At 42.5% G+C, this 16,810-nt stretch overlaps 2 protein-coding genes across 2 annotated transcripts in view; one reads left to right on the top strand and one right to left on the bottom strand.

The window, feature by feature from the left end:
- Positions 1-16,810, top strand: part of ACYP1 (acylphosphatase 1) — a 428,968-nt gene that overhangs the window by 194,309 nt on the left and 217,849 nt on the right. The gene's annotated exons all lie outside the window — the stretch shown is intronic.
- The window catches only part of TTLL5 (tubulin tyrosine ligase like 5), a 132,779-nt gene that overhangs the window by 104,201 nt on the left and 11,768 nt on the right, over positions 1-16,810 (bottom strand). The window contains 3 exon segments of the mRNA XM_061367422.1: positions 3,433-3,540; positions 5,575-5,666; positions 5,793-5,894. Coding sequence (XP_061223406.1) covers positions 3,433-3,540; positions 5,575-5,666; positions 5,793-5,894 — 302 coding nt within the window.

Here is a 16,810-nt window from a genome sequence, read left to right as displayed (position 1 = left end):
AGGTTCTTGAATACTGGAAAAAGGGAAATGTAACCCCCACTTCAAGATGGGGAAAATGGATGACCCAGGGAACTACAGACCAGTCAGTCTCACCTCTGTGCCTGGCTAAATCTTTAAGCAGATTCTCCTGGAAAGCATGCCAGGGCACATGAAAAACAATGAGATGGTTGGTGACAGCCAGCATGGCTTCACCAAGGGCAAATCACGCCTGACCAATTTGGTGGCCTTCTATGATGGGGCTACAGAAATGATGGACGGGGCAGAGAAACTGATACTGTCTACCTGGACTTGTGCAAAGCATGTGACGCTGTCCCACAAAACATCACATAATCATCCTTGTCTCCAGATTGGGGAGACATCGATTTGATGGGTAGACCACCCGGTGGATAAGGAATTAGCTGGATGGCTGCATGCAGGGAGTTGTGGTCAACGGCTCAGTGTCCAGGTGGAGACCAGTAATGAGCAGTGTCCCTCAGGGGTCGGTGTTAGGACCGATCCTGTTCAACATCTTTCTTGGCAACATGACCATTGGGATTGAAGCGCCCTCAGCAGCCTTCCAGAATATGAAGGGAGCCTACAAGGATGCTGGAGAGGGACTCTTCATCAGGGACTGTAGCGATAACAGGTAATGAGTTCAGACTTAAATAGAGGAAGCTTAGGTTAGATATAAGAAAGAAGTTCTTTACTGTGAGGTTGATGAGGCATTGGAACAGGTTGTCCAGAGTAGTGAATGCTCCATCCTTGGCAGAGTTCAAGGCCAGGGTGGACAGGCCCTTGAGCAACCTGGTCTAGTTGGAGGTGTTCCTGTCCACGGCAGGGGAGTTGGAACTAGATGATCTTAAGATCCTTTTTAACCAAAACCATTCTGTGATTCTAAGACAGTTTTCACTTGGGGCTTAATTTAACGTGAGGAATTATTATCTAATCATAAGACACAAAGCAGAGGCTTGAGACCACAACATTAATAACAAGGCTGCAACAAAACGTAGTACTTATACTGGTTTGTGTAAATACACCACTTCAGAGGAACAAAACTACTGAGCATTCCAAGTCCTCCGAGGAACGCTTATTACTAGACTGCAGTAAGTGGCTCACATGACATGGCCAAAAGGGGATTCACTACAGTCTTATCACAAATTATCAGCAGCACTCTGCTTTGACATGAGAAAAAGCAGCATCCTCTCACTTCCTAGGCAAGCATGAGTATTTGGAACTATACAGACTATCTCACCAGTCTTATTTTGGAGCATGAAGCAGCCACAAATTGAGTCTCTTACCTTAAATCTAGAAAGCAAGTACATTACATTAAAACAACATATACTTGGGAAAGGAATGAAGGACCAGAGGAGAGCTAAACAGTTAGAGAGATAAAGTGGGAAACCTAAGAAATAAGTATTTGTGATTTAATTTTTAGCAAGAATGTGGCAATTGTGCTGGAGTCCTATTCCCAGAACAGTATTAAAAAGACTACAGTAGAATACACATTCAGTTAGTCATATTTTTCTAGAAGCTTTCCAAACAACATCTACCTCTATATCTGAATCTCAGATCCAGGTTTCTGAAGTCTCAGGTACTTTTCAAATGATCAGTCTCTCTCAGCACACTCATGTGGTTGCATTGTTCACAGCCCAGAATGAAGAGGAAAAAAAAAGCCAAACCCAAAAAGCACTCTTGGGAGCCTCTACATGCTGCCTTGAAATCTTCATTCCTAGTTTTCTCCCTTGTGTTAACAGCTATAAACTCAGCCATTCTGAAGACTTCCAGCTAGAAAAACTGGGGTTTTTTTTACAAGCTTAAAAGTGGCACAAGCAAAGAGTGTCAGAGCAAGACACAGGATGAAGAATGATCCATACAGCATGACAAAGGCTGCTCAAATCCTTGGGACAAGGACCACCACTTAATTGTGGGGGAAGGTGGCAGAAAGTACTGAGCTCTGGAAATGCCTCAGGCTCCCCAGGGAAGCAGTATGGCTCTTACTTAAGCTCTCTTTCCTGGGAAGCTCTTAATTTGTGTTTACACTGAAATAAATGGAACAAAACAGTTTATTTGTGGGGGAGCATCTGAGAGGGTGGTTAGTGCAGCCCTGGGGAGGCAGCAGGAAGTGGGATAACCTCCGAGCCAGGCACAGCAGAAAGTACATGAGGAACATTAGTTTCCACATACATAGCTCAGAGGAATCCAGAAACACATCTGAGGGAAGAAAAGGAAGAACTAAAAAAAAGGGGGCAGTTACAGTTTTTTGGTGTGCTTTTTTTTTTTTTTTTTTTTAACCTAGTAGTTGATATTTCTGGAGTAGCTGATAAATTTCACTAAAGCTAACTCATAAATCTTCATGTATACCAAAGTTCTCCCACTTAGAACAAAGGCATCAGAGTCAGTCAAGGGAAGCTAAGGCCAGAGAGGTAGCTAGTTTGGCAGGTAACTAACAAACATATTAGCCCTGGCTCCTTTATTACTGTCTCATCACCCTAAATATCCAAAGATGACAGCATTTATGTTAAGCATGTTGAAAGCTGCAGAAATGTTAACACCCAAGTGCAATGCAGGGACCACACAAATGAATTTACCTGTCACAGCAGCTCTAAATGCAAGTCCCAATACCTAAACACAGTATACCTTAAGCCAAGCTTGGTCTTCGGTTTAAGCATTGACTGAGACTAATCCTAGACTCATTTTCCCTGCCCCAAGACTCTGCGAGTGTATCCACATGAGCAAAGGGCAGCTCGAGCAGGAGGAGGCCTCTTTAGGGAAGGCTGGGAAGGAGCCACTGGAAAGCGGGAGAAGGCACACTGTGGTACCAGCCACTGCTTTCTGGAGCTTGTCCCAGCATCTGCTGCCAGTGAGTTCTCAAATCCCTTTGCCAGCACATAGTTCTGCGCTCAGCTTCTGCCAGAAATAGGCTTTGACGCCACCATGCGGTACTCTCACACAAGCACAAGCCCAGAAATACCACCACCACCACTCATTCCAGGGACTGCTTCACACATTCCTCCCTAGTCCTCAAATGCACTAGGACAACAGTTCAGAACTACATTGGGCTAGATCACTCAACAGAAAATATTAAATGCTCTAAAGAGATGTTTAATAACGGACAGCCATCCTTTTCAAGGCCATTAGTGTGTCGCTAACTTCAACTTTCCAGCATTTCCCCAGTTCCCTTTCAAGTCCTTTACCATCACATTTTCTAGCATGAGATTCTGATGAATGACACTGGGACTGGGGCAACAGAGACTCTATGCCCCCTGCCCTCACAGAGGCCTATACTGGGGGGGGGGGGGGAAGACAGACGGGACCAAGCAAAAAAACACAACAAAAACAAAAATGTCTGGCTTCCTTGCAATAGGGAATATATGTTTCCTTGTAGCATCAGAAAGCTGGAAGTTTCAAACAGTACTTAATAGACAATCAACAAAGATGCCCCCAGTACCTTACCAAAGCAGGTGTCACGATGTGAAACAAAATGTTTACAAGCTGTGGCAATGGCTAGCTCAGCAGAAATCACAGTCTTGATAATCAGGTCTTCCACACTGGCCATCAGTGCTGCAAGAAGGGAAGGAGAAAAAAACCCCAACAAAATAAAAAATAAAACAAATAATTAAAAAAATGTGAAGTAATACACAACATCTAAAAAATATGAGAATATGCATATGGACAGATACCTTTGTGAATCAAAGAATGTGAGAGCTTATGGAAGCAAAAGATAACATGCTTGGAAATCCATGCAAGCATAAGTTTATAGATACATGCATAAGTACCCTAGTGCAAAAATACAAATGAGAATGGCAGAAATGAGTATATGTACAGTACAAGTAAGCAGAAGCATGTGGCAAGCACATAAGCACAAGTCAGCTGGAGTCTGATCATCGCCCACTCAGAGTATTAGCAAAGATTAAACAAGAGCGGGGCAGTGAGATAAGACCTTAAATTACAGAAGCCAAATCACAGGCACTGAAATACAGAATTTTTTCTTGTAGACTTTGAGGAGATAACTGTTCTGTGATTGCACCTTCCTCTAAAGCAGCTGTTCCTATACCATGATTCACAAATCATTTTGAAATTATATGCCTGGTGACAGCTCCCAGTCCTGCCGACCCATAGATAATCTGCAGTTGCACTAAAGGAGCTCTCTTCACCTCCTTTATGAGTCTGTAAACACAGCTCAGGAACAGAAACCTGACCTGACAGAGGGAGCAAAAGGCAAGAAAGGATGCATGCTAGATGTAGACCTTGATTCTAGACTGGGTTTGGGCTTGAGACACTTTCTGTTTTCAAGGACAAGCAATAGAGGAAGAGAGGATGAAAGAACACTGGAGCCCTGGTCTGAAAAGTTAATAGAAACCGTAGGACATGTCTCAAAGGGAGGTTCGAGCAAAGACCTCCAGCAAAACCACACAGACATTTGGTAATCCCTGTTCCAAAGAACATCCAGTACAAACCACTTGACTAGAGAGTTCAATTAAGGCCTACGATTACTTTTTCTCATGTTCAGATGATGACATGCAGGGACCTGAAAATTACAGAGGATCTTGCAAGCAAATTCAGATGTGAGCTTCTGTGCCAGAAGACAACTAAGTGAAAGCAATACAGCATGGGAATGTCCAAGTGCACATAAACATCCCAGAGCACAAAAATCTTGCCAGCCCAGATAAGGCCAGCATTTCCCAGCCAGCATTCTGCCTCCTTAGGACCAGAACCAGATGCATCAGAGAAAGGTGCAAGATGCCTTGTAATGGATAAAGAAACCCGATTGCATTGCTCAGCAGTTTACTTAATTTTTAAGAGTTTATTATTTATACTTTAGGTTGGGGTCTGGAAATGTATCAATATAAATAACTATGCATACATAGCTTAACGAAAACCTACGGTGCAAGTGATCAGACAGCCATGCACACACATGATGGGGGGGGGGAATCTATTCCCATCCAAAAGCCAGATTAAAACCCCCTTCATCCAACATCTAATTGTCCCCTGGCAACATCTGCAATATGGGCATAGCTGCTGTCAGTAGTGTTACTGATGCCTTGGTATCACAGGTAATTTATCCCTTAAAGGATATACCTGGATTCTGCTCTGCAGATGTACTTACTCCCAGCAGACCTGGCAAAGGTGTGGAAGAGGGAGCTGTTTTGTATGAAACACAGACTGAAATGAAAACACCCAGCAAAAACCTGAGCCATGGAAAGATGACACCACATCCAAGAGTCATTCAAACTGGCACAGTTCTCCAGAGGTTGGTCACTCATCAGACTGAACAGGCCATGGGAGCAGTAGTGGGAGGGAAGCTTTTAGAAGGAATGGAATGACCTTAAGAAACGGGAAATGTAGGTAAAATATTAAGAAACACACCCTGAGAAAGTCTCAGAATATTATTTGCAAAAGGGAAGGGAAAGGCTTCATCTCTGGGGATAGAGAATAAATGCACAGCTCTAGTAAGTGAGCTGCAAGGGACAATGCTTCCCTCCACCCTGCTCTGGTGCTAAATGGGACCCACTTTGCTCTTCCCTGACTTAGGATTCACACTAGTGAGATGATTAAGATCCAACAAAGGAATAAAAGAAGAAGATCTGTACTGACCTGCGGTGTCTTTCCCCTCTTGTTTTAAGTACCTCAGCATTGCACTCATGCTCCACTTGCTTCCATAATCCTCTACCTCAGGATCATCACAGCTAAAAATAAGTGAAAGAAGCAGGTGACACCACTGACCTTCCTTCAGAGACTTGCATCAGCCTTAGACCAACCTATGTAAATTGACCCAACCTCTAAAGATCAAGTTCCATTTTCCAGCCAAGTACCTGACATAATCTCCACTCTTCTTGTTGACACTGTAATTGGTCAGGTGCATGAACTGGTTTTTAATGTTCTTGGATGCCTGATCATACCTCACTGTTGCAAACCTGTAAAGAGGGATAAAGATTCTCAGTGTTTCTTGAACAAGTGACAGCCTTGTTAAATATGGCCTATTACATGGACCACTCAACAGCAGCAGCTAGGGAGAGAATGCAATGGAATGAGACTTCATCAAATACAACTTTCCCTCACAAAAAAAAACCCAAACTACCACAGTTTATTCTTAAGGGTCACATCCAGGTGCATTTAATCTCTTTTCCAGAGTCTTAGAGCAAGGAGCTCTATTTGTTGTCCTTAGAGTATTTACAGCCTAACAGTGTACACGACAGGCACATTTTTTTCCTCAGCTGCTTAGATTTATGGTTCTCAGGCATTCTGGCCAAACATGCCACTTCGCTTTAGACAGTAAGTGTCACAGTTCCTTCAATTTCACAATAGGACCTACCATGAACATGTAAGATGCACTGGTCCTGGGAAATGCACATATTCAGAGCAATCATACTACATATGCAGTCTGTATTTCCTAAAGTTTCATACAAGCATGGCTCAGTTCTTGTATACTCCAAAGATGCCTTAAGAAAGGCTGAGGCTGGGAACATATTTCTAGCACCAACAACTACACACCAACCTACAAGAGCCAATCCGCATCCAGGAAACTAGGTATAACTTGAAGGCCAAACCAATTTGTCCAACAAGGCAGCATCTGCTCCAAGATGCTGTCATTCTCAGGGACTACGCAGCCTTTCCATATCTCAAAAATGTCACCTAGCTGTGTACAAGGAAATGGACTGTAGGGCAAGATTGGAATCAGTAACAAGACACTGCTACAAGCTTATTTAGTGTCCATATGAACCCTGTTACAGCCAACAATACCAGAGTTAAGTCAGCCTATTTATCATGGAAATAATGGTGATCTCTTGATTAAAAAGCATTACCTGTACTGTAACCAAATACCCCATCACCACTCCCTTAGTCATACACTACCGTCATGGATGTTTGTGTTAAATGAGTCAATAAATTGATCCAACTGAAAAATAGCCCAGGATTTTGATTTGTAAGGTGGTTGACAGATTTTTTTGTTTCAGGGGTTTTTTTTGGTTGGTTTGTTTTGGTTGGGGTTTGTTTGGGTTTTTTCTTTGGTTTGTTTCTTTTTGTTTGTTTTTTTTGTTGATTTTGTTGGTGGTGGTTTTGGGGGCTTTTTTGTTGTTGTTGTTGTTTGGTTGGGTTTGTTTGGGAGGACTAGGGTAGAGTTTTTGCACGAGTGTGTTGAGGGATGGCAGTGTTCAGGGCCAGGTTGGACAAAGCCTTGGGTAACATGGTTTAGCATGAGGTGTCCCTGCCCATAGCAGGGGGGCTGCAACTAGAGGATCTTAAGGTCCTTTTCAACCCTAACTGTTCTGTTATTCTACGGTGCAAGAAGGGTATGAAAGGACAAAGGTAGATCAACTCCCTGATCCAGCTACAAATCTGTAACTTGATAAGCTTCACCCCCCACAGTGGCTACACAGACTTAAGCTATCTGTACTCTCTTTCCTCAACTATCCACCTTCATTTTACCTACAAAATATGAGCACAAGAGTATCTGTCCTGCACAGAAGCCATCTAAAACCAGCCCTCTGTGCTAAGCTATTTATCAGACTAGTTCACTGCATGGGTACAGAAATGCTTGTGGTAACACAATACAACGGACATCATAAGCACCTAAATGACCACAGGAATATAGCTCAAAATTGCACTGAAGCAATTTAAATAGTAATCTTATCAATAGCACACCTCTAAGAGGAGATTGAATGAATGCTGAAAAAATATAAGCTTCTGGGGGAAGGGAAAAAGAACTTCCTACAATCACCTGCTAGTACAGTTGCCCATGCTACCCATCCATTCCAGTTTGCACTGTGCAGTGATAAAAACTGATTATATCTACCTGTGACAAGAAATGAAAGGATCAACATGAGAATGGAAACAACAGCCAGGAAGAGTGCAGGACTTATTCTTGATACCGATTTAAAATGTTTACAGTTACATCTTGTGCAAAAGTTGTTTTCTAAAACGCGTAGTTGCACCATCAGCCTTTGTCAATCTAAGGATGCACAGCAGGTGAAAGCTCATCACCCACCAGCTGCACACTCCAGCTACTCAATCTGCTCCAGAAATTACACAGCCACAGGCAAGTCAGGTCACTTCATAGATCCGACTGAACAGCCACTTGAGCAAATACAGAAAGATACCAACTAACTTTCAATCAGATGCAGGTACACTCTCTTTCAGACATAACAGAGTGTTAGGATGCAGTCAGGACAGAAAGAGGGTAGTGACTCCATTTTAGGAGCAGGAAACAAAACATCTTAAAAGAAAAAAAAAAAAAAAAGAAGTAAAAAGAATTAATCAAGCATTAAGCAGAGTATAATACTATTTGTGGTGACATTTGCAAAACCTATATCCAGCCATGGGCATGCTAACAAGTTGGATATAACGTCACAGAACAGTTCTAGTTGGAAAGGAGCTAAAATGATTGTCTAGTTCAACTGCAGTAATTTTCTTATTCTGCATGTAAACAATTCCTGTTTCGATTTATATTTTAGGCCTCAGACTTTGGAGAAAAATGTATAAATCAAAAGATTGAGGGCAGAATCCAGGGCATCGATTTGGGAGAATGACCAGCATAAGCCACTGCTAATCACTACAACCCATAACAGCAAGCATGTTCTAGCTAAAAAAAAAAAAAAAAAAACAAAACCAAAACACCAACCCAAAACACACAAAAACTAACAAGGAAAAAACCCCAAACCCAAACAAAAACCCAAACCTTTTTCACTCTGACCATCCTCCTATACCACAAGATGCCAATGTCTTAAAGAGAGAAAAGGGGTAAAGAAAGTGTAAAAGGGAAGTCAGACATACAATAGAATAAGAAGCCCTGGCAAGAGGGAAAGTACAGAGAAGAGCAGGATTAGTTGCAAGAAAAGAAGAGTAGATTTGGGTGAAGACCCAAAGCAGGAAAGGGAAGGCAGTGCTCAGGAAAAAGTGGAGGAGGGAAAGAGGGATGGGAATTTGGAGCATTTGGCTCTGCAATTAAGTTAATGTCCAGAAAAGAATACATCCCCAGTTAGCTTTATTGTCATATCTCTTCATCCGTTCCCTATTACTTTCTGTAGTTCAGAAGCTGAACTATACCAGGATATCTAACAAGTTACACACAAAAATTCCTTCCTTTAGGAATGACTGAAAAAAAACAATTAAAATTCTGATTTCTCAGTGAAAATGAAGACACTACTGCCCTCATTTGGTAGCCACTGTAGAACTAGCACTCTGAAGAACTATACTAGCAAATCCATTAAGGTACTCATCAGATTAAATCTATCCTTAAATACACAGGTGGGAGAAGCAAAGGAGAAAAAAAAGAAACATATTTCCAGAGCTTAAAGTATTTGAATTTCTTTTCAGTTTAACTGTAACTTTCCTGGATTTAGCACTGAAATAGCACTTGTTGATAATGTGCTTTCAGCCAGATCTTGGAAGATCCTGAGCATAAGCAGCAAGCTATTGCAGAAAGTCATGGGTATTTCATGAAGCAGAGGGCAATTAGGTTCACCATGCTCATCTGCTTCTTATTTTTTTAAGTATGCACATCATCAGAAATATGAGGATATGAACCCCTGGCAGACATAGACAATACATCTAAACAATAGATTTTCCTTACCTTGCAAATGTTTGCATCAGCTTCCTGCTACAGAGACCATCCTTAATTTTTAGGTGGTCTGAGCTCCATGCCCATAGAGTTTACTTTTCCATAGGAGCTAATTATTCAAAAGGGATTGCAATGGCTTCTAGAGCACTCAGTATATAAACTTTCTCTTCTACTAGGATGCTGTTATCTTAAGGGATTATCATGGGCTAATTCAGCAATGCATTAAAAAAACACAAAACAAACAAACAAACATTTAATTATTCAAAACAATTATCAAAAAAGCCTAAGCTTTAAACAACAGTATCGAACACCCGCTTAATACATTGTCCCAGAGCTGGTTTGACAGCCTTAAGTAGCCTCAAGCACGAGCCTGCAAATGGAAATGCAAGTCATTTCTAGAGCCTCTGTCAAAAGCCTCTGGGTGTTAGAGGAGTGATACATCACAAGTACAACACTGGCAATAGCACACACCCTTTGCACTGTTGTTTCACACTTGCCTGTGATGGAAGAGTGTTACTACTACTGAAAGGGTAGCTACTGACCTTCACTCTCTAGTTCTACAGCTTTACATACTACACTGTATCTTTCTTCCACTGTAGTAACAAAGGTACTCAGCCACCATGCTTGTTCACGCCAGGAAAGACAGGAGACATGCATTCTACAGAATGTCTTGCTTCAACAGAAATTTACAGGTTATTTCTAGAGACATTAAAGTCAGAGGAAAGGGCTTACAGTAAGAGTGAAAAGTAGGATAACTTCAACCCCTCTAAATTCTTCTAGGTGTTAACCCGAGATCAGTATAAATTCCTGAGATACCTTACAATCTTTCAGAGGACGATTTTTTCGGGGGGCACCACTCTTTGGGCAACTTCATCGCAGGGACCCTGCTCTTTTGACAATTTGGCTTGAGGGGGCAGGGAGGGGGCATTATTTCAGCTATTTGCCTCAGCGGGGTCCCCAATCTTTCGGCAATTTCATTCTGTGCCCCTTTCTTTTCCAATTCCTGGCCAGTTCTAAGAATAGAATGTTTGTTACCTAAAAGGGCCAACATCCTAAAAGCAATTTATGGAGACTATATGGTAAGGTGGCACAGAAAATAAAGGGCAAGCCTGATGTTTTCCCAGTAACACAATTTAGCACAAGCACATGCCGCAACATTCTGCACAAGCTATTTTCCTAAGCACTAAAGGCTTCATGCCCAGGTATCTCATATTCCTATAACCCAGCCAAAGAGTGATGAAGGCACAAATAACTGTGGCCAGTTCATCATCTGCCAGGATAGGACTGTTTCCTAGCCAAAGCATTACACGAGGGCACTGCTATGTGAGAGCATGCAACCAGTCAGGAATCCAAGAGTATTCCTAAACTGGAGTATGGACTGTCCACATGTGGAGGCGCACCTTCAGCCAACGGAGACTATTTCATCACATGAAACTCCTCAAAACGCTATATTCTGCTCACTAATATAACCTCTTACTGCTCTGCTTCAAGCAGCTCTTATTTCCCCCCATTGTGATCTGATCTTCTCCAAGTTCTGGACTACTCCATAGACCTTGTAGAGAACAAGTAACACAACTGTGTATTGCTGGTAGCTAAGTGTGTGTGGTCTGAATGGGTCAACAACTGGACTCACACTGCTCTTTTTACAAAGAATTTTACTGTAAGGCTTGTCAAGTGGAAAAAAATAAAAATAAAAAATATAGGAACAGGTGAAATTTTCCACTATTGACAGGAAAGCTTCCTGCCACTTCAGTGCATTCTTCTGACCCCGCTTCGCCTAAACCAGCAGTTCTTGTTAACAATGTGAAACATTACAGAGGTAACCAAGAAAAAAGTGGATCTCTGTTTTGTAGCCACCATCCGAAGGTAATATGGTTTAGAGCAAGGTGTCCCTGCCCATGGCAGGGGGGTTGGAACTTGATGATCTTAAGGTCCTTTCCAACCCTAACTATTCTATGATTCTATGATATCAACTGTGTTTTGGCCTGAATTCAGATTTGATTTCTCGTAATGCAGCTTCTAACTACAAGTTTCCAAAGTTGGACTCCCCCTGTATTGACTGAGCTCTCCTTCACCAGGCAATGGACTTGACGCAGGCTGGGGAAACAGCCAGAAGATGCAGGAGGAATGGTCCCCTATCACAGCATTAAACTTGGGTCATCTCTGTGATAGGTAACACATAGAGATAATAGAGCTCACTGCAGCAAGAACATAGGAAATGCTTCCTCCATCTTTGTTACATACTGCTTCTATTCACTTTCTAAACTGAATAACAAGTGATATCAAAGATATTCACTTTTATTAATTTCTTTCCCTGGCCTTCCTACATTTCCCTTCTCCCAAAGATCCTCCCCATCTAATGAATCCTGTCTTTTTAAAAACTGAGGAAAGGGATTAGTTAAAAAAATTAATGACACCTACTAAGATGATACACAAGAGATTAGATCCCAAAAGCCTCTAAACAGAAATACTGTGGGACATCTTCTACCCCAAAACTGGAGCTGGAAATTGTGAAGGTTAAACTGAGGTTGGCTGTACACAGTTCAGTTTCCACACAAACTGCTGCCAACAATACAGCCTCCCTGGCAGCAGCAATAGTAGAAGCAGCAGTATTGTGAACGGCCCTGGCAAACTCCCTCCCTTTCACTGGAGCTTCTCTTTCCATAGCAGGAGAGAGGATATGCCCTCCACTTCCAAGTCCAAAACTTAGACTAGAGGAGGGACACCGGGCTATTCAATTGTCCTGACACACCTGCCCATGTCTCAGCTAGTCACAGCCAAGCCACACAGGTGCATACCAGCTTGGATGAAGACAACAACCAGTCCTTTTTACCAGCAACTACACAGTGCTACAGAGCTTACTCTCTGTACAACAGCACATTTGCCTTTCCTCTGGCTGCACTTCCTCTTGGGTCAAAGAGAGGGAAAGTGCAATCCAAAGCAAGCACTGAGGTGGCAGCAGTGGCAGCAGGAACAGCAAAATCAATGGCGAACCCCTTACTAATTCCTTCAGAATCCAGAAGTACTCTCAACCTCCAGACTTAACAGTACATCACCTAGAGGCATCCCAGCTCTCTGCCTCCCTGTCACACCTCGGACTTCCCCTGTAAAAAGTCACCTAAAGTCACCTATGGCATTCAGATCCTGACAGATTACTGCCTTCCCTCCCCAACTTTTAGAAGTTCACTATAAAGTCTGACAAGCAAGCTTGACCTCCACCTTCAGCAGGCCACCTACTACACAAGTGAAATGCAGCGCTTTTCCCTGTTGACCTAGCAATCTGCAAAACATGTTACAGAGCCCACACTTACCTCCAGAAATGCCCAAATCCACCACACCGCATCAAACTTGGATCAGACCCTAACCCACACCACTACAACTTCTTAACCCAAACAACCTACCCTTTCACTACCATGCATTCAGGGGGAACACTATCCAAGGGGTTATACACAGCTTTTTGCCTTACCCCCAGCATCACTTCAGGAAATTATCTGACCACAAGGTAAAGTTTATCATATGCAAGTCATTTTGGAAATATGTAACTGGATCATTAAATATTTACATAAGATGTTACATGGTTTTGCATGAAACTTGGCAGCACTGGAATGCTTATTTGAGACATCTCACTGGGGCCTGGAAAAGGAGGTGGAGAATTAAAAAGACCCTCAAGTGAAAAGAAGGAAAGGAGAGTTAATCCCTTTTCTCTCAAAAAGGGGCTATGGAAAAAGCACACATTATGATAGCCTTTTCCATGGCTGCACACAGAGTTCCTGCCTAAACACCCTGGAAATAACCAGTCTAGTGTTTCTATAAGCACGTTCTACACATCTTATGCTTGAAGTCACATTCTCAGACCCTCTTCTCTCCCCTTCCCATGTGTTAGACTTTGGCTTCCCTGTTAGTCTATTAACCACCACTTTGTTTAGGGAACTAATGTGACATAAAAAGTTGTTTGCACCATCCAATTCTCTTCTTGGTTCCCGTTAACTGCTGTTAAAATCAGGATGAAAAGAAACAAGACACCCTAAGGGAATTGTTCAATGGATTAGAACTGGTAGAGGAAATATACAGATATTTCCATTTTTAACACTATTAAGTTCTGGACTCCAAAAAGCCACCTGCGACACAGTTCCCTTGCAGTACAGGACAGAAGTCTAGACACAATCACAACCCCTTTCTCTAGCATGAGTATTTTCACAGCATCCACCTGATACATCGGTTAGCAACTGCGTATGAATAGGAGCCAAAGCTTGTAAGGCAATAACAAAACATAAAAAAGAACTTTAGCTAATATCTCTATGATTGCAGAGTTTTTTAAACCAGAGATGGAGAAAATTATTCAAATAGTTCACAGGAACAACACAGAATAGTTTGGGTTGGAAGGAACCTTAAAGATAATCTAGTTCCAACCCCCCTGCTATGGGCAGGGACACATTGCACTAAACCAGGTTGCTCAAAGCTTCATCCCACCTGGCCTTGAACACTGCCAGGGATGGGACCACAACTGAGTGTGGCACTCCAGTCAACTCCTTATCAGTAAGTTGTCCATCCATCAAATCCATGCCTTTCCAGCGTACAGACAAGGATGCCATTCAGGACAGCACCAAATGCTTTGCTCAAGTCCAGGTGGATGATGTCAGTCACTCTTCCCTCATCCACCAATGCTGTCATGCTGTTGTAGAAGGCCACCAAGTTTGCCAGGCACAATTTGCCCCTTCTGAAGCTATGCTGACTCTCACCAACCACCTCCTCATTTTCCACATTCCTTAGCATAATTTCCAGGAGGATCTGCTCCACAGTCTTGCTGGGCACCAAGGTAAGACTGACTGGCCTGCAGTTCCTCAGGTTTCCCTTTTTTAAAAATGGGAGTTCTATTAACCCTCTTCCAGCCAGTAGGAACTTCACCAGACTGCTGTGCCTTCTCAGATATGATGGATAATGGCTTGGAAACTTCATCTGCCAGTTCCCTCAGGACTGATTGTTCTCATTGTGAAAAACTTCCCTCCTCTTGTCCAGTCAGAATCTCCCCAGGAATAAATTGTGCTCATTACGCCCTTGTCTTTCCCATGTGACTCCTCTTAAAAAAGGAGTCTCCATCTCCTTTGTAGCCACCCTTTAAATACTGGAACACGGTGAAAAGGTCTCCCCTGAGCCTTCTTTTCTTAAGACTGAACAAAGCCAGCTCGCTCAGCCTTTTCTGACATGGCAGGCTTCCCAGTCCTGTGATCACCGTTGTGGCTCTTCTCTGTACCATCTCCAGCCTGGCCACATCTTTTTTGTGTGGTGGGGACAAAAACTGAACAAAGTATCCCAGATGTACCCTGACAAGTACTGAGTGAGATAATGCCATCTTTAACTCCACTGGTGATGCCCTTGTTATGTACCCCAGCATCCTGTTATCTGTCTTTGCCACAGCTGCTCACTGTTCACTCATGTTGAGATTGTTGTCCACCATGACGCCCAGGTCCCTTTCCACCGAGCTGCTCTCCAGCCAAGCAGATCCTAGCGTATGCTATACTCCTGGATTGCAACTACCCTGGACCAAGCTTTCCAAGATCATCTCATTCTCCCAACCCATACCTTTGCATCAAAGGTCCCAGCTGCATTTCTTCAGGATGTGGAGAATCTATACAGTCTACACAATAATTGCCCTTTCCAACTCCAAATTATTAAGTATCTGCCAATTTAACAGATGCACAGCAGCACACTGTCTACTTTTTAAGTATGTACTATAAAACTGTTCAACACCCCATTTTTTAATCCAACAGACAAGGATCTTCAGTCACCTAGTGCTGCTTTATGCCTTAAGTACAGCTTCAGTGTTATTTCAAGCTTCAAGGAAAAAACAAATAACAAAACCAACCACCCCACTCCCTCCAAACAGATCACTGAATATCCACAAATGAATCTATTAGCAGCATTACTTGTAGAGGTGGACCAGGTCCAAAATATGCAAGAGGAAGTTTGATACGAGTTTGAGGGAGGCAATACTAGAGAAGTAGTACTGTAATGAAAGATGATAATATAGAGCACATTCACTGATACTATACTTAGTAACTCTACAGAAGCCTGATACCTGACTCTGCTGACCTAAGACTCCATCTCTACTAAATACAGCTTATTCCAGGTGGAAATGGCTACAAAAGCAGCCTACTCAACATCAGCACTACCTAACTTCTACCCAATATTCTTTTAGGGGGCTCTTCAAAGGAAACATTTTCTACAGTCTTCTGTGTAGAAAGTGAGACACAAGTTACACATACTGGATCCATAACCCCTTTCTTCTCCTCAGCACTGAAGCCTCCAATTCCACTCTAGATTATATCACAGTCTAGCTGTGCCAAGAGAAACCAGACCTAAGGAAGTATCTAATCAAACATCACAAATATGTGTTAAAGTCTGTTCCTTACATTCAATGGTTTCCCAAGAGCACTCCTCTTGTGGCAAAAGTCATCAACTTCACTGAAACAGTCAGGTTCCTCTTCTACTTGGAATATGCAAAGCATAACACAAGAGAGGAACATAACCTTTCAGCCAGACTAAGAAAAAGGGGAAAAGAAACTTAAAAAAAACAACCCAGGAGCTCACCCTGACTATACTTCAGAAACCACCTACCTTCAAAAGGCAAATTTGAAACATGGAAGTCACCATAGCACACCACAGCACTACTGGAGGTCCCGAAAAAGGACTCTTCTTGCTGGTGGGTTTCCCCTTAGATTGCTTCAATACAACCACTAATTACAGGCCGTGATCTTACCTCCCAGTTCTCTGCTTCAAATTGCTTCCACTTTTAAGCAGTGTCTTGTTTGGGTTTTTTTTATTACGAATAAAAACCAGCTTCACTCACAGTCATCAAAGCATTTCCCCCTCCCTGCACAGCTAAAACTTTGGCCTAGCTTTAAATAGCATCACACTGTGTGAGGCAATAAAAGGGTCGCTCACAGCACTTAGCCTCAACTGCTACATGGAAAGCAGAAAAGCAACACAGGAAGCCAGAATCCAGTAGCTCCAGGTTCCTTACTTCTCCACCATCCAAATTTGAAAACGGTATGGGGAAAATCCAAAACGCTAAAACTAAGGACTACTAGTGCCATCTGGAGGCCATACAGAACAGCCCACCTAAAGTTTTCTGTCAACCTCTATAGAGAGCGACACTCAAGCTTGAGCAATGAGAGCTTGCCAGCACATGCTGCACAAACTTACCAACTTTACAACCGTAGAAGAAGGGAAAAGCTTTAGAGTAATTAAAGATGTTGGCTTGAGAGTAATGAAAGA

Source organism: Neopsephotus bourkii, unplaced genomic scaffold (genome assembly GCF_033783945.1).
Source record: "Neopsephotus bourkii isolate Nb327-2 ecotype Australia unplaced genomic scaffold, CSIRO-AGI_Nbou_v1 NB_1376, whole genome shotgun sequence".
NCBI classification, from domain to species: Eukaryota; Metazoa; Chordata; class Aves; order Psittaciformes; family Psittacidae; genus Neopsephotus; species Neopsephotus bourkii.
Note: the sequence above shows the minus strand (reverse complement) of the source record. Positions and strands in the feature narration are given on the sequence as shown.